The 26,000-nt window shown below is 41.9% G+C and overlaps 1 protein-coding gene across 5 annotated transcripts in view; it reads right to left on the minus strand.

Annotated features, from left to right (window-relative positions):
- Positions 1-2,306: 2,306 nt before the first annotated feature.
- SNI1 (negative regulator of systemic acquired resistance (SNI1)) overlaps positions 2,307-26,000 on the minus strand; it is a 109,498-nt gene continuing 85,804 nt past the window's right edge. For 3 of the 5 annotated variants that reach the window (XM_086524820.1, XM_086524817.1, XM_086524819.1), the window contains 6 exons: positions 18,190-18,262; positions 18,033-18,098; positions 17,831-17,950; positions 3,288-3,434; positions 3,105-3,205; positions 2,307-3,030 (listed from right to left, as the gene is read on the minus strand). In XM_086524820.1, the coding sequence (XP_086380946.1) occupies positions 2,955-3,030; positions 3,105-3,205; positions 3,288-3,434; positions 17,831-17,950; positions 18,033-18,098; positions 18,190-18,262 (583 nt within the window). In that variant the 3' untranslated portion in view covers positions 2,307-2,954. The remainder of the gene's footprint in view (positions 3,031-3,104; positions 3,206-3,287; positions 3,435-17,830; positions 17,951-18,032; positions 18,099-18,189; positions 18,263-26,000) is intronic. The other 2 variants (XM_086524821.1, XM_086524818.1) reach the window with 1 other exon arrangement.

The following is a 26,000-nucleotide window of genomic DNA, read 5'->3' on the forward strand; positions in this document are numbered from 1 at the left end:
TGTGTTGCTTAGTAGAATCCATCTTTATGAACTTTGATATTTTTTAAAGAGTTTCTTTGATACAAATCCTTTTGCAAAAATCTATATCAAAAGTCTTCTTATAAAGATTAAAATAAAAAAGTCAAATTTGGGTGCTAGAATCATGACACCTTATCTAAATTAAGGAAAATTTGAACTTAAAAATAGTAGAATAGCATGATCCTAATACCTAATGTAGCATTTGGAAAACATGATTTTTTCAATTTATCTAAAATGGTGTCGCAAACTTATTCACATTGAAATGGCCCATCATTTTTCTATGTTCCATCATGGAAAATATGAGCATGATGGAGTAGGGGTTGCCATCAAATTTTCAAAAGAGCACGTACAACAGAAGAAAACACGAGGAAGAGGACAAGAGAGATTCACCGAGCCAATTAACACGAGAATGATTTAGATGATTATTACAATGCGGTTTGAGGATTCTGATATACAGGGCCCTGAACTGAATTGTCCAACCCAATTCTTTATGTCAATTAAGTAAACAACTAAAAATGACAAAATAAATAAATAGAATCATATAGTGCATTCACTTGAGATACATAGCTTAAACACCCTCTTTGAAGCTCACATTGGACATATGTAGAAAGGCTAAGTCTATGAATAAGCTACCATGGACACCCCAATAGAGGCCTTCTGTTTGATACATCTCGGATTTGCAACCGTCAAAACGGATGATGCCATCTTGAGCACCAACCGCCTCATAGAAAGCTAACTTTAGACCACACTATGCCAAAGAATCCCCATTTGTGAATTGTGAATATAGAAGATTCTTCAAGACAATGAGCCCTAGAGCACAAAATGTCTTTTAGCCTACAAACAACAACAAATTGTTCGCAACACACCCATGTATTTTATACATGTCATGTTGGTTTGTTGCCGATACGCAATGTGTCTTGAACTCGAACATGGGTGTCCAAACACCGATTACTTGAACTTCGACACACATGGCCAAATCAAATATTGGAAGAATATAAATGTTCAAGAAGGATGACCGCTCACATAATAGAGTCTTGATCAAACATATCTTTGAGATTAGACCAAGTCTCACTAGCATTTTTCAAAGTTTGTAGCATGGGAGAGATCTCCACTGTGAGTGCCTCAATAATGGCAAACATGGCCTTGCATTATACCGGTCCCAATCAACACATGATTAAGGAAATTTGTCACCTTGAAGTCGTGTCCACCTATTGTTGGTAGACCGCACTCCTCTTGTGTCACAATTGTCGACTAAGTCCAAGCCTTGTATAGTGGTCACAATCGCATAATCAACTTCCAATGAGCGATGGCATTTGAACATGCGGGAGCCATAAGATGAGATCATGGGAGAAGATGCCTTGGATTCGGGAGTAATCCACAAAATTTAAAGAACCTCCAAAGGGGGTAACAAGATTTGAAGGTTTTTAAAGAAAAACTTCAGCATATAAAACAAACACTGGTGGTGTTAGCAGTTAGACAATGGGAGGAAAAAACACTAACGGTTCTCTTTCATTCAAAGAGGAGATTGATGGAGAAACGCACTTCTGCTTTCTAACAAATCGGAAAGCAACTTGACTTGAAAAGAAGTGAAAGAAAATGATATGATAGCCCGAGCTAGAGCCTCAGGAGAGAGTTGATGGCATCGAAGAAGTGCTTGTGTCAACATTTTCTCATGGAATCATTCATGATCAAAATTATCACCTTAGCTTTGCATTAGTGAAATGAGAGTAGACAGAGGCATGCTTGTAAAGGCCTTGAACGGATCATGTGTGACAAAGATGGGAGTGATGTCATCCTCCACATAGGCCAGATGGACTCTACAGCGGGACTCCACTTGGACTATAGTAAAAATAATCACATAGCTATACATAGGCTTTATGCTATAGGCCTACATAAGACCACAGAATGCATGATGGATGCATAAAATATGGGCTAGATGCTATCTCCATGGCATGGGAATAAGCTATACCCAACCCAACAACCAACCCTAAGACTGATCATTCCCAAATTACACATCGAGGACCTTGAAGTTCCATTTTTTTGTGTTTAAAATCCTATCAAGCTACGTAAGGGTGCATTGAACCTCCTATTACTACCAAAAAAATTCTCTTGAGAGAGTGGCAATGATCAAGATGTTTGGATATGGTCCAAGGAATGCATGTTATTTCCTATGCTACACATCATACGCACTTGCTACAACAATAAAAGAAAGCAAAAGAAAAACATGCTAAAGGTTTATATTAGACAGATACAAAGAAACCCAAAATCTAGCACAAAAGGTGTGAGACTTTGTTGGCTAGAAAAGACAACATGCTTAAGATATAGATGAGAAAAATATTAACACAATCCCGGACAGTTGGGATGAGCTTTGGATATTTGCCCGATGCAAATCATGTGGGTTGGTGGTTCAATTTGCAATTGGGAACATGTGGTATATAAGATGTATATTATGCTACTCGTGGATTTAATACGGTTTTATGCTTGAAGCCATGATTTGAGCATATGCTTTTGGAACAATTTCCACTGTTCTTTGGGACACAGAGGACATGTGTACTACCATGGACTCCCAATGGAGACTATCAAACTTTGATTCAGCCCAACATAGGTTAAGGTTATTGATTTTCTTGATTGTTTGATTGCTGTGTTTCCTCAAATCCAATCTTGCTTGGAAAAGTCATTTGTTTACCTCACTCTAATGGCAATGCAAAAAACCTTTGTACCATGGATTTGGGTACTAACCCTCCTTTTATTCCTGTTAATTTACTTGATTTACTCTAGCCTGTAAATTCTTGCACAGCAGCTTATTAGTTAACAGCCATTGAGGTCAGATTAGAACATTAGCTCTTTATTTGACATCATAAGAAAAGTGACTCTGCTTACGTATATCGAACTTATGTGTATCCTCAATCCTCAATATTCTATTGTCACCGTGAGTTCTACGTCGCCAAAGCAAGCATTGTCTCTGCTGTAACAAGGGCCTGCCTTGCAGCTGGGTGAAGGTCATTAAATTCTCTGCCAGAAAAGAATAAAATCAATGCCAATGAATTTAACACTTAGTGGTGGAATGCTACCAAAAATACACCTACTTGCTTATGCTTTGCAGATTCTGGAAAGCAGTCTTCAAGGCTTTGCACAGCTCTATAGTGGCTTGCTCCATATGATGTGACTTGGTGTGTCTAAGGTCAGCCTGTATATTCAAAAGAAGAAAACTTACATTATTATTTAAGGAAAGCTACAGCGCAAAAACGAACACAGAAACACTACTGTACCTTGAAAGCACTTGCTAAGAAAACCTGAAGTACATCGCAGTCTGAGACCCGGTGAACAATCCTGGCAGAATTTACGTCCTTTAGACAGTCTAACAATTCCTGTGTTGTCATGTTATTGGGATCACTTATTCTCTCTGCTGCAAGAGGCTGCAAATAACCGAACATTGTGAATAGCAAAGCCGAAAATGAATTCATTTAGTAACACCATGATATTGCTAAAACCATCTATAATTTGACAAATAATGCATGGAGATCAATCAAGAACTTGGGGGGAGAGAGAGAGAGAGAGAGAGAGAGAGAGAGAGAGAGAGAGAGAGATGAACTGAAATGAAATGTTATATTAATGTCTTCAAAAGGCCAAAATGACCTATGAGATCAAAAGGTTACATCCATGTGTGTGTAACAGACTTGGAGACCCCAAGTCGAGAATTTGACAACACACATGAGAGAAACTGAAAACAACTTAATAAACTTAATCACAACTGAGAGAGAGAGAGAGACACGGCCCGATGTAGTTCCACGCCCAAAGAGATTGGCCCCAAACACTGGCGCCCCTTTCGATATTTCTTTATTTAATCGGACGAGACTCCATAAGTTGGAACAACTTATAATATTGAATATGTCAGTTTCCCTAGGGTTTGTCCGTACGGACATGCCACATTAGCACTTTGTGACATCCCCCCCCCCCCCCCCCTTGAAAGAATTGTAATCGCCCTAATCGCCCTCGATTATGCTTGAAGCAAATCTGAGGAAGAGAGGCCCTGGCAATTCTTTTAAAGGCCCCTAGCCCAAAAGCAATACATGAAAAGCTTCAAGTTCTAAAAGAATTGGTCCCAAAAGCATCTGGGCCCAAAGCCTTGCGCCGAAGCTGTTGCCATAAATCCCACCACAAACCGCGGAAATCAGTACGCTGTGCCACGTCAGCATCCTCTCACGATTTACGAAAATTTGTACAGCGTTGCTACGTCAGCAAGTCTTCGCAAATTGGTCCTTGCTTTATTTTAATTGCTAGTGTTCCCTTGGGCCCCATCGAACGGGACCCCATAAGTTGGAACAACTTATAATATTGCATCTGTCAGTTTCCCTAGGGTTTGTCCGGATGGACATGCCACTTCATCACTTTGTAACATATACCCCCATTACGCTTGCAAAACCAACATAAGCTAGAAACTAGTTCAACAGACACTGACTTTAAATAATGACGCACTAGACAACACATATCCAGCACTTGCACAAAGACGACAGTCATTGAACATTCAAATCGCATTCACATCACTACCCCCTTCGAGATCTTGGACGAGAATCATGATCTATGGTAACGTATTTAGCAATCACATCTAGATTTGTCATTGATCTCTCGCAAATGTCTTGATTGACTAAATCTTGTTACTATCATGTCCATTTCATCTCTCCGGAGAATAAGACCGAAATGCGGCAGTCATTTCGTCTTTCAAACATGCACTCAAACACTATTCACATGAGAGAGCACATATAACAAATTCATTTCAAGAATTCCTATTTCCAAATACTTCATTCATAAAGTCATAAAGTAGAATACTGTCAGCCTCATCAATATCCCTGAAATCGAAAGGAAGTGAGTGCCTTTATTCCATCTAGGTAATCTATGACAAAGGAGCGGAATAACTCCCCTCTTGAGCAGTCTCGGATGCACCAGATTCAACTCGATGCCTTCTTTTTCCGTGCTTGGGACTTCTCAAGAGTCTCGTGCACCTTGGCAAAAGCAGTGTCCAGATCTCGAGTGTACTGATCTGCTTCAAAAATCTTATCTTTGGTGCTTAGAAACGGTGGAACCTTCTTAGCACCCTCTATTACCTCACATAGAGACTTCCCTGTCGACGAATGAACTATGTTCAAAAAATGTCCTGAAAGCTGTCTTGTAGACATCCCCAGGAGCAATTCGGATCTGATGATAAGATCGATTCAGCTAAAGCGAATAGAGTGTCTAGTATAGCATCGATCCTTGTAATAGGGAATCTGTCCTTGACGGTGATTTTGTTGAGAGCTCTATAGTCAATGCACATTCTCCAAGATCCATCTTTCTTCAAAACCAATAACACAAACTAGCAGAATGGTGAAATACTGGGCTGGATGAGACCCTTCTCAAGAAGCTCTCTTACCTGGTTCATTATTTCTTCATTTTGGGCTTGGCTAACTCGGTAAGGGGGCCGGCGTGTCTACCTGGAATCAAGTCAATCGTGCGATCTTCAAGTTGCGAAGGAGGTAACTCCCCTAGTAAGCCTTCAGAGAAACAATCAGCGTGAGCTTGCAAAAAATCTTCTTGTTCTTTTTCTAGGTCGGACATATTTGACCTTTGATTATCATTCAATTCTTTCAAGAAGATCGAGTAAACAAAAAGACTGGATTTAGCTAATTTGGAAATGGTTGAAGCCGATACAAGTGGGAGAGACTCCCCCTTCACTTTTACATCAAGTACAATCTCTTTACCCTTCTCATTCTTCAAGATGGCTTTTTTTACCCTAGAATCGACCACTGTACTGTTCTTGTGGAACCAAGGGATTCCTAAGAGAACATCACACCCTTCCAAAGACATGATGTAAAAGTCCTCGTGCTCTAAAAACCCCTAACAATGCAACCGGAGCTTGCCAATGACAAGTGTAATGGCAACATCCCATCTGGGTGCCGCTATAACTGTCTCTGTTAGTGGTCCCATTTCCTCTGGCGTAGTTCCAAGTCGAGCCGCCAATTCAATTGAAATGAAGTTGGCCTTGGCTCCTCCATCGAAGAAAATAAGGACTTCTTGGTCTCCCACTTTGCCCACGCTCTACAAAGTTCAGTACTCTCGTCCATCTGATCCGGGTCAGTCCCCACAAAATCTGGTACCGGTCTCGCTTTCATCTTCCCTTTTCATGCACGCTCTTCTGATGCTCTGGAACTCTCTGGCTTTTCCTCTGGCTACCCTTTGGGTGCCTTGTGTGGACACTTGGCAAACACATGCCCGTGTTCTTCACAACCGAAACATTTTCCCTCCTTGAAAAACTCAGCTCGTTCTTCTACTCACAACTGTTTGAGGATTGACCGAACGGACGCCCACCTGGCCGGACACGTAGTCGGACACCACATTTGTAGTCTATTATTTTGCCGAGCTAGTGTAGTGATACTCTATGTAAATCTTGATTCTAGAGTAGTAGGTCGATTCCCTGAGTTGTAATTCTATCATGACAATTGTAAAGGTCTATGTGAAACGGCCACTGGCCATTTAGAATGTCCTAGATATAAAGGTTAATAACTTTAATGTGCAAGGAGGCTTATCTTTAGAAGAAGAATGGAGCTCTGAAAACGTACGCTCAAGCTACGCAGCTGCTCCAACTTGTAATCAACTTTTCTAACGATTGGGTGATCAATTTTCAATTCTGAAACTTGCATTGTGTTCCTCTCTCTTTGTTCTTTCATTCAAATGTAAGCATTGTCAGTTTTGTTGAGGTTTGTGACTATGTGTTAATGAGTTTAATCTTCAAATTTGAGTGCTTAAATCATTGTTTTTAGCCGTTTTGACCATAGGAGAGTGTTCCTAAACCATAGGGCGACCTTTCTAGACTGATCTGTTACAGTTTTCACGACCTTTTTCATGATGGATCGTGATTTTGGTACCTTGTCGGATTGCGACTAGAATTGGTAGAATAGTATCCCTAGGTGTCATAGACCTCCTCCTAAAGTTTCGTTGCATTTCGAGTGCAGAAATGGCGTGATGACCTAGAGCTGTGAAAAAGGATGTAGGCAGATTTCCCTGATCATTGAGTGTTGGTTTGCTTGTTGAGTTGGTGCGTTTGCTTGTTAAGGTTTACTTCTTGAGATAGACGATCTCAAAGAGTCTCCGTGCTCGATCCGAGTCACTTCCCTGAGTATTGACATTATGTTAGTGCCAACAGATCGCTATGCTGCAGACGTCCGTCCGGGCGACCCGCTAACATTGGCGCCGCTGTTGGGGAAATGATCCTTAGATGTTGAGTGAGTGCGTATGTAGAGCGTTTCTTTTTTGAAGATTTGTCTCTCCATTCCATTTACACATTAATAGTGAAGCGGCTAGACACGGGATTTAGTGCTTGGTAGAGTCTAGAAGTCAAGTACTTGCTAGATCTATTTTCGAGAGGTAAAGAGGGTTATGAGTGAGATAACCAAAAGCTTTTCATTCTCCGATTTTCTCTATGCTTTCAGAGTGCTGTACCGTTTCTCATTTCTACTTTATTTTGTACCGTTCTGTTTGTTTTTGTTTCATGTTTCATTTTAGTACTTAGGAGTAGGGTAAGTAGAAACTACCACCATCAAATTTGAGCTAAAAGATTGAGGGAAAAAAGGGTGAAAACCATATTTTGGCCAAAATGATCATAACTCTGAAATTCTGAAAATTTGATGGTAGAGACCTCAAAAGTGATCCAAATTCAAAAATTTGTGGATCAAGGGCATTGGCATACTCTCTAGAAACAATTTGGAAAGTTTGGACAGATTTTGTGAAGGAAAATGGATTGCGATCCATGTATCCCAGAGACCAATTTTGTAGGCAAGTGACTAGTGACCTTGTGCATCAGTGGGACATTGCTCTGATCAAGTTTTTTTAAAAGAGAAACTCAAAAATCACATCATTATTGATTGTTAGGGCAAAAACAGCAAAACAAGCATTTCAGACACAAAATTTGGGGTTTTTCAACTTTTTGGGATCCAAATTCGAAAAGGGATAAGATTAGGCTTCTACAGGGAATAGAGAACCAGCATCACAAAATTCATGAAAAAATGCTGTCAAACATGGATCACGATCCATGTACCTTTTGACATTTAGAGCTGATATTTGACAAGTACATCCCTGATAACTAGTGGAACAACTTTGCCAAAAGGAGCATAACAAAACATTGAAAAAAGTTATTAAAACACCAAAATTCTGCCAGATAGCCAAAAACCGCAAGGCAGACAGAAAAACTCACTTTTGACTAGGAAAAAATTGTCCAAATTCAAAAAGTTGTGGAATAGACTACTGACACTGCAAGTAGTCATTAAACCAAATTTGGTGTTTAGATGTGATGAAACATGGATCGTGATCCATGTAGCTCATCAAAAAAATTTGACTGAGATTTGAGCAATAGGAGCTGGTATCATTTAAAACAACTTTCCCAAAAGAATTATATGCAACAAAGTTGCAAAAAGTGGTCAAAAGAGCAAAAAACAGAACATTGTCAAAACTGTCATAGCAGACTCTAGAAGTCAGCTTTTGTAGGGCAAAACTGATCCAAATCCAGAAATTGGATCAAAACAAGTGATAGACAGAAAACCGTTGTGCAAACCTAGTATTGGACATTTGACCTGTCAAAACAAATCCAAATCCAAAAAGATTTTAGATTTACCTTGTGGACATGGTCAAGAACAAACTCCTAAGAGATCAAGTGCAGATGTGGTTGAATATGGATTGCGATCCATGTACCTCAACCTCAGAATTTGATGAAAATTGGTATAGAGATTGCACATGACCTTGTCTACATACTATCAAAATTTGGAGAAAATTTTTGGACAAAGGAACATAGATCGCGATCCATGTACCTCAGCATAGTTGGGATATCTGACTTGATGATCTTGTAGACACACTTGAGGTCATCCCAAATCTCAAGTTTGAGCCAAAAATACCTTCTGGGAAATAAGATACAAACCAAAGTTCCCGTGTTCTAGTCCTGAAACTATTTTGAGTGTTGTTTCAAAGTTCACTAAAATTGCTCTAACTTTTGATTGACAACTCCAAACTGAGTCAGGTATAGCTAGGAAGAAAGCTTGCAGGCAATAGGATACACCTAGACTAAATTTTAAAGCTGAATTTTTTCACGTTTCCTAATTCCAAACTTTTAGGGTACCCCAAGAATAATTTCCAGAGACCAAAAAGTCACAAATTCTTGATTTTTGAGAGACCTTACCAAGGGCAAAAAGGGATAAGTTGCACTAATCCAAAGTGGGCTTGTAAGAGACTATATTGAGAATCTTGAGTGAGCCTTAATCATCACAAATCATCCACCACCAAGGTTTTCTACTTCACTCACAGACATGAAAAATGCAAGAAACACTGCAATGCCTTCAACACTGGGATTGGGAAAATACCTAGAAGAGAGGCCTCCTCTGATAAATAAACCAAACGTAAGATTCATCAAAACCAATGAATCCATGACAGTGCTTACGATTATGCTCATGAGGGCTTGTATAGGTTCACAAACGGAGATCCAATATATCTTTTACAAGTGTGTAGAGCCCTATGCTAGAGAGTTGACCACCCATAAGAATCTCTATGCGTTCACGTATACAGATGCCCACGGAGTGCAAGTTTTGATGGTAGATGAGTATGGACGTGAGTATATACTTGTTGATCGAATTCACCTAGAGAGATATACGTACAAGGATACTTTGATCTCTACTTGCTTTCAGTCAAAAATAATTCCAAAGCACATATCTGAGAGGATTCCACCTGGATTTTCTCCAAGACTAGAGGAGAGGACGAGAGACCTCTTTCCAAGAGACCACAAATTGGTTAGATTGGTAACTAAACCACCACGATTAAGACCATATCAAGTGGCTCACTGTGTCAAGAAAAAGTACAGAGAGTCAGAGGTTCCATATGCTCATGTCTCACTCTTCAAACAAGTTTTGAGAGCTAAACAGATTGCAGATTTCCATACTCAGTATGAGGGATTCGGGTTGACATTGGAAGGAGCAGCCTTGACTTGGTTCCAAGAACTAAATAGAGATAATTTTCCTAATATAGCACAGCTCTTACAAGAGTTTGTAGAGGAGTTCTCGAAAAGAGGAATCAAACACAACACAGTGTCACAGATATATGCTTTCAAATAGAGAAAGAACGAAAAAGTGAAGGAAGCTCTGCTTCGCTTCAAACAGTACATAGACAGATGCCCTGTGAGAGAGCTACCGCAAGATGAGAGATTATCAATTCTCTTCATAGAGGGCTTGAGGAATGAAACTCTCAAAAAGGACCTACATTTAAAAGGATGCACCGTATTTGAGCAAGTTACTAGAGAAGCTCTATATCTAGTTGACAATTGCAAGGCCTACGGAGAGGAGACGTACGACATAGAAAGTGTGACTAGTAGTGTCTCTTCTCCGAAGAGCGAATCAACAACAAAGAGAGATGTTCAAACTCCTTGGGAATCAATCATTGATCAAATGGTCGAGGGGGTGATTAGAAGAATCATAGTTTTTTCTAGCGTCAACCATGCGGCATACGCGGGCGGGTATGGAAGCCCGCCACAAGCCCGGTTCAGACCCCCTGAAGATTCCATACGTGGGATACCATACGGCACCCTAAAAAACACTAGAGAGTAGCACAAAAACCATAAAATGCAAGTTTAAACTTTAAAACACTAGAGAGCATTGGAGCAACACAAAACACTGAATACATTAAAACTTTAAAGTTTAAAGTTTAGACATCATAGACAATTAAATTTTGCCGGATTATTAAATTCGTTGCCCCACGTATGGAAAAGGCAATCATACGTCAATCATACTCGTACGCGTCCGGAAGCATGGTTGGCCAATCGGATGCGTGATAAAAAAACTATGAGAAGAATAAACCGAGGCTACATACAGAACCCGAATGTACGACAACCACATTTGAGGAGATGTAATACTTGTGAAGGGGATCACCCCACTCCATGGTGTAACACTCAGCCAAAGCCACAACGTGTGTTAGAGCAACAACCACATCTTCTGAATGATGGTAGAGTAGCAGTCAACTACACTCACCCAACGCATGTCACAACGCATGAGAAATCAGAACTCCATGGTTCATAGCCAATCAAGAGTATGGTTCGAAGAACATTCTTACCATGCAAGAACAACCATTGGCTAGATCGTCATCTATGAAACAAGAAGGTCCATGCTATGAATGTGGAGGTGACCATTGGGCACGAGGTTGTCCAAACAAAGGTCCATAAATAGAATTATTTATATTTTGTGACAATTGTGGGAGAGACCATCTACTCCAACATTGTACTAAGAATCCAAACTACAAAGGGAAAGCAACAATGAAAATTGGAGGTGTGATGCCTTCTTCAAGCGGATCCAAGGTAGAACCCGCTATTCATTTAAAGGTGATGACTTGAGCTCAAGCTCAAGAAGCTCCCAAAAATGCAATCATTGAGGAGGAACCCACATTGCCACCTTAAACAGAAATCGAAAACATATCGGCGAGAACTACAAGAAAATCATGGAAAGCCAAACGAGACAAAATGAAAGCAAAGAAGTTGAAGGACAAAATAACTTTAGAAACAGAACTACATCAAACAAAAGAACAGCTTAGATAAGAGCAAGAAAGCAAGAAAAACGCAAAGGGACCTAAAGAGTCAAAGACTAACTTGGGAGGTTCAGTTTTGGTTGACAAAGTCTTTGAATCCTTAGATGCAATTTTGAAGGCCTATGAAGCTAAGCTAAAACCAAATCAAACCCAAGAGAATAGATGGTTGACGTATCCTCATCCAAGGTATGAAAAAGAGAGGCTGCAAATGTGCAAGGAGCTCATCCAAGCGGCCCAAGCTCTTATGGAACCACATGTTACCAGATGCTCCAAAAACGAAGGTGCTAATTCGCAAAAAAATCCAAGAAATGAAAAGCCACGGTATTGTAAATAGAGACTAAGAAGACCCAGGAGTTGAGGCACCTTTAGATACAAGGGAAGTAGCCAATACCACATATGGGGTGGGCTCACAAACAGTAATGCCGATTCTGGAGGTAGAAGAACCGTAGCCACAATCTTCATGGGAATCAATCAGGTACCAAAAAGATGGTAGTGCTACCTTACAGTCAACACCTATCCTTGAAATAAACATGGATCACGATTTTTTCTTTTGGGATATACTATCTCTATGTGGGGATGTCGGGTCTGTAGCATCTGAAGAGAGCAAACCACACTCTCTACAGACTTTGCCATCTTTCATAGAAGAACTCGAAACAAAATCGGAGGTTAGAGTGGTACCTTTTTAGTGGAAAGCCACCCAAAAAATGATGGATACCAAGAGCTTGCACGAATTGATGTCTTCTCCTATACAATGTACACTTCATCTCTCAGAGTTTCTAAACATTAGATTGCATCTATGGGGCCAAATGGACAAATACTTAAAAAAGATGGGGTTGAAAATCCCTTCACATGACCAACTTGCATATGAAAACATGGATGACACCTTGCTTAAGAACCACAGACAAAGCCGGTACCAGTGAATAAGGTGGGTGACTATTACGAAGGAGATGAAAGAAACACCACCTTACCACTTGAGTACAAAGGAGTAAAGACTGTTGCGATATTAGATAGTGGGGTAGGAATTGCCATTGTAACCAAGGAGATGTGGGAAAAATGGGAAAAGCATGCTCTAAGAAAAACTCGAATGAAACTGCAATTAGCGGATGGATACGTGGAGAGACCGATAAGATTGTTAGAACAAATCATTGTATCCGCGTGTGGCATTGAGTATAAGCACACTTTTGCCATAATGAATTTTGACAAGAGTAGCAACTTTGATATCATATTGGGCAGACTATTCATGCATCAACTCAAAATGGTACAAGATTGGGGCTATGACTATATCTACTTGAGACACAAAGAGATCACTACAAAAATCAGTGTCAAAGATCATAGTTATAGAGATGTAGAGCAAACTCTAGGGGAAGAATTACACTCCACAACTGAACAAGAAAACGAGGTACCTGCTTGGTTGCAAAGCAAAGCGCATATTTGGATGTGTGGAGCATCAGATTATGGGAGTCTTAGAAAGGAAGATTGTATCCTAGAGCGTTCAATAGAAGATGAAGATTATATAAGGAACCATTTTCAGAGGATTTGTTTGAACCCTTTGGATGGGATCAAATACTGGCGACCCTTGATGTTTCCATAAACGAGGTAACCATTACCAAATTTTGCGACGAAGATGGCTTTGACATAACTCCCTTATTTACGATAAAGGTGTTAGCTAATGAAGTTTGTGAGTGTGAAAGCGAAAACGGTGAGACAGATGGCTATGTCTTGGAGCATGAGGCAAAAGTGAAAACGAAGGAAGCAGAGCAACCACGAGAATATGTCATCATTGACATATTCAAAGAATCAACAAAAGTTGTTTCAAAGAAGCCGACTCGAGAAAAAGCGCAAATGAAAGCAGATGAAGGAGCAAAGTATCCAGGTTCAAGGTCAAATGTTCAACAAACGCAAGATCAAGAGAAGAAGAAGGATACGAGAGAAGATCAATTGTCTCCTACAACGATTAAATTCAGCATATGCGGAGAAACAGGACTCAAAATCACATATTCAGCTGTGATAGATCCAGAAGCGGCAAAGAATCTAAAGTCTTATGAAACATGGATAATGATGGCGAAGCCGCCAATCACCGAGCTAGAGAAGATAGTGTACACAAGTTCTAAAACGGCGATTCCTAGCTTTGGCATGGCACAAGCCATACTCAAGTTGAGTACTCCAGAGTACAAGGATACTTTCCGCATAATTGAATCCCATCACATCAAGGAGAGTCTAGTCTTGACAAAAAGCTGGAGAAATATCTTCTTTCAACAACAATCAAAAGCAACAACGACAATGGTAAAACTCCATGAAGCTTCTCAAATCCACGGGGAGAAAAAATTACCAATCATCACGGAGAAAGGTAAAGCAAAGATAAACACTGAGGTATATCAACCTCGCAAGGCGACTTTACCTCAACGAGCCTACATCAAACTTCCAACAAAGCTTCTACATCAAGAGCCAAACCATCGACAATGCAATGGAAACCAAAACAAAAAGTCTATCAACCAAAGTTTCCATCACAAAAAAGCATCCAAAAGAAGCCAAAGAGAATCAACCAAGTGCTAGTATCCAAAGAGCACATCCAAGTCAAAGACCCAGTTTGGATACATGAAGCACAAGTTCAACCACAACAACAAAAGGTGACAGGGCGGGTAGCATCCAATGAGTCAATCATTCCTTAGGGTTACTTCCAAGGAAGCACCAGTGTTTGGGCCAAAAGGCCTAAAGTAATAGCCTGGACCTACCCACCTCAACCGACGAGTTGTACAAAGAACAAGACGAACTATCAACAGAACAGAAACAACTCTAGCAGAAGAAAGAACAACCAGAATAGGCAAAAGACAAGATCAACGAAACAAGCAATGCGACAAGTATGGGTGCCGAAGTTAGACTTCAATGAAGCTACCCAACACAAACAGATGCAGCAATGGATGATTCCAGTCAAGCTATTCGAAGCACAAGATTTTACGAAAGCAACACTCAAATGCGGTTACCAAAAGTTGTAGCTCAATCTGGAACAACTAAGAGAAATCATGCAGCACAAGCTTACGCCCAAAAGCAAGCAAAGACAACCAACAACCAACAGAAGCCAATTGTAACCAAGGCTGCTACAATCTCTAGATGGATACCTCTTCATCAACTCCAAAATCAAGGCTTCTACAAAGGAAATAATCAGATCTGGATACCGAAGCCTAGTGTCCATCAAATTATAGAAGAAGGTAAAATACCAAAGACGGTCACATAAGGACAAAAAACAAGATGGGCAAAATTGCTAGTGGAAACTCAATTAGTATAAGTTATGTTGTATAAAATGACCAACCTACCTTCAAACTCCTCATAAGAATTCCCAAGTGCCCAGCATCTTGCTATATGGGGTATCTCCCATTCACACTCTGGTACAACACACTTGGGATCAGTCGCCCTGACCACTGAAAAGCAGAACGGATGGTATCTGTGGGCACACGGCAGCTGAAAGACACCGGCCGCATATTTTCCCGACAGTTCTTGACCACAGGCCACACAATTTCCAGACAATAAAACAATATCCACACTAAATTTAGACTTGGAAGGTGGAGTGGGCACTAGAAGGGCCCTGTCCTCTCTTTTCATGAACTTACTGGACTCCTTCATGAAGGAGGCTTGCCTTCTGAACTCACCAAGCTCCCTGTCCATTTCCTAACTATTTTCTGTATAAAATTAAAAACAAAGAAAGATTGAATCCCCTCTAGAGTGCCTACATTTCCCACCACTGATCTATAGAGCCATGATTCCCCAAATCAACTCAATGAGCACTCTCATCTCCTGTAGTCTGCGCATCAATCTGGCTCTGGGCACCATGTCAAATGCATTGCGAAAATCCACAAAGCTACAATAAATCCGTCTCCCATGTGCCCTACCCTCCTCAATGATGGCTCTGAGTGTCAGAATATGGTCAAGAGTAGAGAAGCCTCTCCTAAAACCAGCATGTCCCACTGCGCGTATGTCCTCACTCTCTGCCCATCTGCTCAATTCTTGCTCAAGGATAGATGCATACAACCGTGCCAATGTGTGTCCAATCATAATAGTACGGTAGTTTCCAGGCTCCGTAGGATCGCCTGTCTTGAACATAGGCACAATAGTGGACAGTCTCCAAGTCTCAGGTAGACCCTCACACAAGACATGATTGAAGAGAACTGCAAGAACCTTTGCCAGCATATCTCTAGCATGTATAAAGTACTCTGCTACTAGACCATCATGATCATATGCCCTCCTGGTTCTCATCCTGCCAATGGCCGTCTTTACCATCTCAATGGTAAAGAAGGTCCTCGTAGATGGGCATGGCTCAAGAGGATCTGGAGAGAGAGAGAGAGAGAGAGAGAGAGATCGCCACCAGATGGGGTCCCAACCCCCCCTCCAAGGGCTCCCCTCTCTATTGCTCTATTGCTAGAGAGGTATTTGCTTTAGATTGCACAAAGTCTGGTACAATGGTTTACAATGGTTCTAAATGCTCAAATGCTTGATGACGACGATGATGGCGACGACGAGGCTAATGGGCTGAAATCTGAAAACGCTAGTGATACTTGAGGGCTGAAAACTGAACCGCTGGACTTAGGCTGAAATCTGCACTTGCTGTGATGACGGTGGCGACGATGATGCTTGGTAGAGGTGCTTGTGCGGCAAGGCTATGGCTGAATGCAAAAGCTCCATCAAGCTGAAGGCAAAAACGTTGGGGATCTACTGACGATGGTGCTGAGATCGATGGCGAGGGTAGGGCTGAATGCTGATGCCAAAATGCTGATGTTGCTGGCTGAAAAAGGTTGATGCAAGGCTGAGAAAATGCTGATGTGGTTGGCACACCAGGTGCTTGTTACTGCTGGTACTTGAGAGGCTCTTCTTCACTGCTCCTTTGCTTGAGACTGGTGCCCCAAGGGTTGCATATATACTTGGCATTACTTGCCTAATGCTGGGTCGAGCAAGCTGCCAATAAACCCAATGATTTGGGAATTTGAAGATTCACTTATTAATAAAACTTTCTATAAGAGGTGGTTCACGCACAGTAGGAAACGGAATCACATGCGGTGAAAATGCTTATGCTTGGTGCTAGGCACTGATGCTAAATGCTAATGGATTGTGCAATCAGAGGGTATGCAGCTAAGTGCCTGGACATGCACACCCTGCGTACAGGCTCACAAAGTTGCCAAAACACTTCCTAGGTTGTCCTAAACCCTAGAAATAGGAGTTACAGCTTGTCCACATGCACATAGGGTTAGATGTGCACATGACAAATGATCACTCGCCATCCTTGAGAAATACTTGTTAATGGCGTGCTCTGCTCTCAATTTACAGATTGATCTGTTATCCTTGTGGCATTTTGATTTTGACATTTCCTACCTTAAGGATTGCTGTAAGATACCCAAATTTCCAATGCAATTTCTTTCTAGTGCTTTCTCATTTGTTCTAAGCATAGTTACACAAAACGCTGTTTCAGACAGGGTTTCTGGCCTATCAAAAACGGGGAAGCGTTTCAAGACGTTACGAGGAAACGGAAAGGGTGTTTCGAGGCCTGTGGTTTTTTTCCCTTCAGTCAGATACTATTTCTGCCAATGGATCTGCTATTGATGCAAAGGCAGAGGAGGGTGATGGGAGTGCTTTCTAGATGATGTGTGGCATGTAGCCTATAGGACCTAGGCTCATGGATTCAGCTAGTTAGTAAGTCATTTTGAGTCCATACCTTTCAATAATTTATGATATCTTTTTGGTATTTTTCTTTCATGATTCATGCAAGATGCATGAATGTAGGCACATTTATGATTCATGGCATGTGCGACTACGCTTCTGACTTCGGTAGTATATCTTTTTTGTTGAAATGGAAGTTGAAGCATGTACAGTGCAGGTCCCAGGAGCTGGAGTACTAAGTAGTATGCTTTAGCCTTTGGCTCTTGATGTGATAATTGATAATTAACTGCTGTGATATTCCTGTTTTGCATTTCCTCGTTTCCCCCGGGCTCGAGAGTCTGTTTCTCCAAGTTTCCCACCTGTTTGTTTTCCTCTGTAGCCTGGCAACTATGGTTCTAAGGTTCCCCATTTGCACCCATTTTTGAAGTACCTTTTGGACACTCTACGCAGTTAGATGCCTTCTAACAAGGTGGTTGTCTCTCTTTCCCTCACGTCGTAAGTCCATTTCGTGAACATGGAAGGGATTGATTGATAGTATGCTGGTTACGTGGTGGATTCTGTTAAAGATTTTCATATAGCATCTTACCGAGAAACTGTAGAACGGGCTCTTTTCCCATAAATTCACCACTTCATTTCCCTCTTCATCCTCCATTAGTACCTCAAGCTCTCCCAGGATTCCTAGATGAAATTCCCTTCCACAGGGCTCCTGCCTTGGCATGTTCCTACTGAGTATTTCAATCAATCAAGCATCTTTCCTTCAATAAGCATTCACGAAGACACCATTTTACCTTTGGAATATCCTTCAAAAAGTTTGCAAAGATAATTTTCAGCTTGCATTCAGAATCTTCCATGACCTTGTCAAAAGAGCATTAAAATTTTTGAGTTTATGCTCATCATAAGCTAGAAGTACAAAAAAGAAGAGCTCTCAGCATGGGAGTATTGTACCTGTAGTAGGGTCTTCAGTAACTCTTTATTGAATTGAAAGGCGATAGTAAAAAGCTCCATGAAGTTAAGACTTCTGTTTGTAACAAGAAGATCAAAGGGAGAAACTTCATAACTTTGTTGCATGCTATGACACAAAAAGAACTCAAATTTTAAAGAATACATCAAAGGATTAGGGAATAGTCAGAGGTATGAAAAACTCTTCAATACTCAAAAGTCAATCCACACCTCAAAGCATTCAAAGCAGAGTTACCGGGGAATGCCCCCTGGCCCTCGTTCCGGTGTTCCGGGGGGCAGTTCCCTTCCCGAACGTTTCGAAACGTCCCGGAACGTCAGACGTTCCGGGTGGCCAGTTCAAACCGGAACGGCCGTTCCGAAACGTTCCAGAACGCCCCCGGAACGTTCCGGAACGCCCCTGGAACGGCCAACGGCTACAAACAAATTTGGCAAAAATTGAAAAAATTGAAGTAAATGTTTGGGCTTCTTTTTGAAGTGTGCAAGGCCTCAATGACTCATAAAATGCACCCCCCTCCCCCTTTCTCTCCACAAGCTAATCCTCAAGGCTCAAGCTCTCTCCCTCTCAAGATCTCTCCCTCTCAAGACTCACTCTCTCAAGGCTCAAGGCTTCAAGCCTTCAAGCTCTCTTCCTCTCCCTCCCACTCTCTCAAATCTCTCCCTCTCACTCTCACTCTCTCGAGTCTCTCCCTCTCTCTCTCTCTCTCTCTCTCTCTCTCTCTCTCTCTCTCATCATCTAGTCATAGCAAGGTTGAATGGTCTTCAAAACGAGTTTTTTGTGAGTATTAGAGTCAAAGCACTCTAATACTCCTTGTATTTAAACACAAGGAGCTAAAAAATGCACTATTTGGGTGTTTTTTATATCTCCCGTTCCCGTTCCGGACCCCTAGCCGTTCCCCTGTTCCGCGGGGATCCCGTCGCCGTTCTCGTTCCGCGTTCCGGGTAACTATGATTCAAAGACCAGATCCTTTTTCTCTAAAAGTCAAAGATAATCATATAAATAAAAATTACGTTAGGATACTTATCTACTCTAGGTGTCTAGCTGTGTGGCACAAGGTGGTTAGATACATTAGGTACATGTACGATATGGGTATTGCTTGTCACCCTTGGATAAGGTGTGTAAGGTACGCAATGTACAAAAAAAATAAACAATGACTTTTGTTTTCATTGTTTATGAGCAATAAAAAATCATACAAACTACATCTAAAATAGATCAGGTGAGGCTTCATACAGGAAATTTTACTTCATTGTTGATCAATGATAAAAATATATCCATAAAAGAAATCCTTCAAGTGAAAGTACAATGGTAAAGAAATCGAAGCAAGCTAGAATATGCCAAATAAAACATCCACGCTATTATTCAACGTTTAAGACATTGGACTTGTGTTCCTCGTTTTGCCAATGGTCACTAATGGTCTCACTTGATGACATTTAACTATAGGAAAGAAGCTGAAAGAGAAAAGTATGGATCTACAAATTTACATTACATACCATACTTATGGTATGGAAACGAGGGGTCAAGTACATGAATGGATGCAACCATGGAATGGGATTGTCTTGAGAATGGTGGCGGGACAAAGACCAAAGACCAGGAGGGGGGCTCATTTCATCACCAAATTCCATAGATTGCCCCCTAATATGGCCAATCACGATGGTTCGATAGCTCCTCGAGTCAAAAATGTCCCCGGACTTGTGGATAGGCACAATGGTGTGCCCAGTCCACCCTACTAGTAATCTTTCTACTTGTGCTATGTTAAAGAGCAACGTGATGAATGGGGCGAGGGCGCCTGCGATGTATATGAGCTGTTCACCTTGCATGCATGTGTGATTTGAGGAACGACCATGCAGGATGGGGCAAGCAGCCCTCTAAAACCATCAGAGCTGTAAAACAAATGGATGTGGCCAGGAATGAGTCTTGAGACATTGGAATGGATGGCTGTCCAAGTACTTGATGGGTCTCTGTGGATAGTCATTTTATCTATGTGGGTCGACCCTCCATGATGGGTGAGCAGGCTTCCATAGTCGACGTCATGCTGCGGCTGAACCGTGGCTCATGAGAGGTTGTACAACTATAGATCTTTGGCCTTCTCCAACTTTTTACGACGGGTGAGGGTCCTTATTTGTCTGTGGGCGTCTTGCTTAGTCATCTCAGCTAGTGCAAGCAGTATACAAAATTTTTTGTATAGCTCTCTGCACTCATGATCATGTAATCTGTTTTGAGGCATATTCCTAGAGCGTGTAGTACTGCCTGAGTGAGTATGGGAATCTGCTGAGGATGATGTGTGCAAAATGGAAGAGCTGGGTAGTGAGTGTTTCAAGTGGTGCTGAGGGGTCTAGCTCGTAAATGCGATCATAGATGTGAAGTGAAGATATAGGTGGCGTGTGTGGAGTGCATGAAGGTTATATGTGTGGTGGGGTGTGTTGTCAAGAGAGAGTGGGCTATAAATATGGTCAACACCAAGGTAATAGTGAGTAATACGATCACATGTGCTGCCTCCCAGCATGCTAAACCACTGTGTCATCCATGCATGGCATGATCTACTCTCACCTCCCTTTGCAAACTGCCTAGATGCCTCGGCAGCTGTATATGAGAGTTTGTCTTGCGGTAGCTCTCTCTCAATCTCCAAATGAAAGAAAGTGTCTAAAAGAGAGCCTCCACAATTATGGGGGCTGTGGTACGCTCTGATAACGTGCTCCAAACATCATGGCAGGGGTAAGTAAGGTGTCAAAAAGCCATCTCTTGGTGCAGGAGCACAGCCAAAGACAAACTCACTAGAGGGTATGTTGCATTAGCGATGCTGGGGTGTGGCTGCTATCAGGTACACTCTCAAGAGTAGCAGCTTGTGGTTTGCTGTGAAAGTAATCACAAGGTACACATATGAGTCTCCCACCCCAACTTGTCCTCCACTAGGGTTCTGCTCTTCATTTGTCTAGATGTAGGAGGAATAAGAACGTTGGTCTTCCCAAGATTAACTGAGAGTCCTCTTTATGCGCAGAACTCATCCAAGGCCTGCAAATGGATCTGTAGTCCCTCCTATGACTCAGAGACCAAGACAATATCATTAGCATAGAGCATAAGTTGAACTTGAGTACCTCACAAATCCATACCTATGCCTTTTGGCCCCATCAAGCTGTGTCAAAGGCTTCTTGAAAATCCACAAAGCAAGACTGTAATCAACTCTACCTTCAACACTGCTTCGTAAGTTTGGCCAATGTGTGGCCAATCATGATGGTCTGGTAGTTGGCCGCATCAAGAGTGTCCCCAAACTTGTGGCTATATAGGAACAATGGTGTGCCTATTCAAGTTTGATGGCAATCCCTCTACTAGTGCTCTATTAAAGAGCAAAGCAATGAATGTTGCGATGATGCCTGGGGGTAATAGAACGTGCTCACTTTGCATGCCTTTGTGGAAGCGGCTATGCTACATTCAGCGAATGGTCCTCTCCATATCGCGGCTATAAAGAGAGTGGATGTCGCGGGACACGTGGGTCCAAAGGCTCTGGAATCAATGGTTTTCGATAATTTTGAGAAAATTTTCTTCAGCAAAGTTGAAGAGCACGAAAAATCAATCAGGATTGGCAGGAATCGGCCTGGACAAAAACCTTTCGACAGGTCAAAACAGATCTGCAAAAACGTGCATAAGCTTTTGCTGCTTCCCCACCTGCTTCTTTGCCAAGCTCCAATGGTGCTCTCTAATCCTCAAGCTTTGATACCAGTTAAAGTGCGCCAGCGAGAGCGTGTGTGAGTGTGAGAGAGAAGAAGAAGAGACCTATGTTTGCAGGGGCAACAACTCACTATGAATATGTGAGCCCCCTTATTCTATTATGTATATAACAGAATAAGTGTAGTGGGCGGGCGCCTTGCCTAGCCGGACACATGGGGCTTTACCCCAACATATCGCAGCCAAGCAAGAGGGTTGGGTGGCGGTGGTTGAAAAGAACCTTTGCGAGGAAGCACGAGCGCACTCACAGAAAGAGGAGCTACAGATTTTTCACACCTCAAAGTGCGCATCACTCGTGTTCCCAAGAAAAGCAAAGTCCAACCCCAAAGGAGGTGGGAAAGCATTATGCATGAAATTAGGGTACAAGAAAGAGGACCCTCTCTTTTTTGGCAAAACATGGAGAGCCATGAATGACACCAGCGAGAAACAAGCCCTTATCCTACAATTCCAAAATGAGGTAGATAGATCCTCCTTTGTGACGAAGAGGGTGTTCCTACGCACTACTCTTCGGGGATCCCATTATCTTGGATGATGACCCCACCCGGATGCATATATAGCTTACACTCTCATGCATGCCACATGTCCTACAAGCTTGCACCGAGGGCAAGGGATCTAGCTACTACAATGGGTGAGGCATCACAGACAACAAGGCTGTCAAATAGGCACTCCCATACACTTGCTTTGCGGAGGTGATTACAAAGCGTTGAAGAGGTCTTTCTCATGGGAAACTTGAATAGGTGGCTGACATAGAGCATACGAGTTAGAGGAGACCGCAATGCTACACTCCCTTGATGAGACTGGAGTCCCAATGACCTAAACAGATACAACGGCACTCACAACTTATGGACAACACCTATTGAGATTGGGATGAAGAAGAAGAAGAAGAGAGTTTTAACGTCGTAGGAAACTATCCCAAGAGACCTTTGGAGATCTAGCCGACGAGGAGTTGAACTCAAGACCTGTTATTCAAGAGGAAAATGGCATAACCAATCTACCACACTTGGGTGATAGAAAGGTTATACCATTTTTCCTCTTTTTATTAGCGCGCACACACACACACACACACACACACCCACCAACACACCCGAGATGAGAACACCCCCACCATGCACACAATCTACAGACACCGCACACACTACCATATACTTCTCTCATAATGTGTCAAATATCTACACGGAGCACGTCTTAAATGGCATTTACTAGCTAGACCCCTTAGCACCACTTGAGGCACTCGCTACTGAGCTCTCCTCCATTGAGCACAAATCAGCCGTCAGCAACTTCCTATACCATATCCAACTCAGGTAGCGCTACATGCATAGTCCCAGAACAGATGGTATGATGACGAGTGGAGAGAGCTATGCAAAGGACTCCGTATATTGTGTGTACTAGCTGAGATCACTGAGCGAGAGGTTCACAGACAAGACAAGTGAGGACCTCACCCGCCAGTATCACATACTCATGAACTACAATCAATTGTGGCATGGCTCTTGTAACAAACTTGGGCACCCCAAGTCTAGATTCTATCGTGACACGAGAGAGAGATTCACTTAAAATACTTCACAACTTTAAAATCACAATTCAATTTGGTCGACACGTACCGACGTAGTTCCGTGCCCAAAGACTGGTGCCCCTTTCGGTACTTCTTTTATATTAATGCTTGATCAAAGTACAACTCCCGCGGGTCCTCGACTCTCCGACTCTGTGTCCAAGATGCCCCAAGAGTGAGGCCCTTAGGGCTCTTTTATTCTTACAAGGGATGCCAAAAGCAGAGCCCCAAAATCAGGTAAACTCAAAAGCAAAAGTTCCAAAAGCAATTGTTTCCAAAAATCTGCACTAAAAGCAATCAACGTAATTTACGGAATTTCCGTACAGTTGTCAACGCAAAAAGCATGCATGTCCGTACAGCCTGCCACATCTGCCTATCAATGGAAAACCCAGGTGTTCCGTACTTCTGCCACGTCAGCGTCCGTACCGCCTGCCACGTCAGCATGTCAATGCAAAATCTGAAAATCCGTACTACTGCCACGGGTGTGTCCGGGTAGAACTGCCACGTCATCAATTTGTGACATACCCCCTCTTAAAAGAATTGAAATCGCCCTCCATTACGCTTGCAAAACAGACCGAGGCCATAAACTGTCTTAGTAGACACTGACTGTTAGCATCGACGCACTAGACACGACACATCTAGCACATGTACAAAGACGACAATCACATCACTACACATGACATCACAAGACATCACATGAAAATCAATCACAAAAACATTCATTCCAAATCTCAAACCATGACTCCCAGCAACGTATTTAGTATATTCCAATCATGTCTATACAGATTTTCGACTCAAGCACTGTCGTATGCGAGAATCTGTCGCCTCAAGCACTATCATGTGCCAGAAATCTTTCGTCTTAAGCACTATTTTGTGCGAGAAATCTTTCCCGGGGTTCCAATCCATCACCAAGTTCATCCTAAACAAAGTGGTTTAATCATTCATTCGATTGAATCAATCCTAATCCATGATTCGATATCAAGTTCATTCGGGAATTGTCACTGCTCCAAAATCATCATCATCTCATTCTTAATCCTGCTCTTTTTCCAGAATTAAGAGATTTTTTCATAAAACATTAGTTTTATTCAAAATTTAAAATCATTTTCCAAAAAACTCTTGTTTCATAAATTCAAAAAGCAAAATAATGCTAGTTCAAAAATCTGTTTTGGAACAAGTATCGCCTCGTCGTGTTGTCCTTTCAATCTGCCAGTCATCCTGATTCTTGTGCCTTTTTGGGGCACCGTGTAGCGATATGTCCTTGTTCTCCACATTCAAAACAATTTCCTGCTTTGAAATATTAATCTCTTTGGTCTTTTGTGAGTAAAGGTCGTCTATCTCTTCATCTATTGTTTTTGCTATAACTTGTTGAAGGTTCATCTGATGGGTAAGTCAAGTTATCCAAATGTATAGCAAATCCCCACTTCGCGTGTCCCATCAATTGTTGTATAGACTCGAACTTCCTTTCGAGACAGTAGTCTCGAATTTCTTTGGGAAGTCCACAACAAAATCGTTCAATCTGCTCCTTAAAACTAATCTTCTTAAAGAATGAAACACGTAAAAAAATTTCCCAGAATCTTTTACAGTAAAAATCTAAAGATTTAGTCTTGATTGACCATCCAAACATGATTCCAGTCAATAATCACGTCTCGTTCGTATTCTTGTGTGAGCCATGAAGAAATAAAGAGCTTCTTAAATTTCAACCACTTTGTCGGCGCTTGTTTCCTTAACAACAGAGTGGACCACCATCTCCGTGCATTGCCTTTCAGAACGGATGCCGCCCGTCTGGTCTTGGAGTGCTCTGTATAGGGGCCTCCAGAAAATGCTGTGTCAAACTGTTGGACAAAGGCTAAAGCCTTGGGAGCATCTCGAAATCCTGAAAAGTGCTCAAACTTTACTGCATGTCCTACCTCTTTGAATTCTTTGGGCTTTTTGCCCTTGTCGTTGAGGAAATCATATTGATTGGCTTCGTAAAAATGCTTTCTTTTTGCATAAAACATGTGATCTTTCCGTCGTTTCTTGCCCTTCCTGTCCTCATCACTCGAGTCAGAAGAAGATGAGGTGTCCGAGCTGTCAGAAGATGAGGACAAACTAGGCAATCCTTCAAAGCATACACGCTTCTTCTGCTTTCTGGCGTTTTCAAAAGTGGATTTTTGACCTAAGTAACCGGGGAAATTAGTTCCCTTGTTACGTTGCTTCAGTTGCTTTTCTGATGGCTTCTTCGTGTCTAGAAGCTGATTGATTTGGGCCTAGACCGCATCATGGAGTTCTTCTTCAGTAAACATTCTCGAAGTAGGAGGCTTCTTGATTGCCGGTTTGATTGGTGGCTCGGTGGCTTCCTGCCACTGAGTGTGCACTTCAGCGATGGACTGCTGAGACAAAAATTTTGCAAACTGAGAGTCTTTCGCAAATTGAATCATCTGCTTTGTGCACTCGTTAACCTATTGTCGACGATGCATCTCTTGAAGTTCATACTAAGTAGGCCGAGGTGGCCCGTACTCTTCTTCTGTTGATTCGTTTAAATCTTCTACGTGG

This window comes from Adiantum capillus-veneris, chromosome 12 (assembly GCF_014529385.1).
Source record: "Adiantum capillus-veneris isolate H3 chromosome 12, ASM1452938v2, whole genome shotgun sequence".
Classification (NCBI taxonomy): domain Eukaryota; kingdom Viridiplantae; phylum Streptophyta; class Polypodiopsida; order Polypodiales; family Pteridaceae; genus Adiantum; species Adiantum capillus-veneris.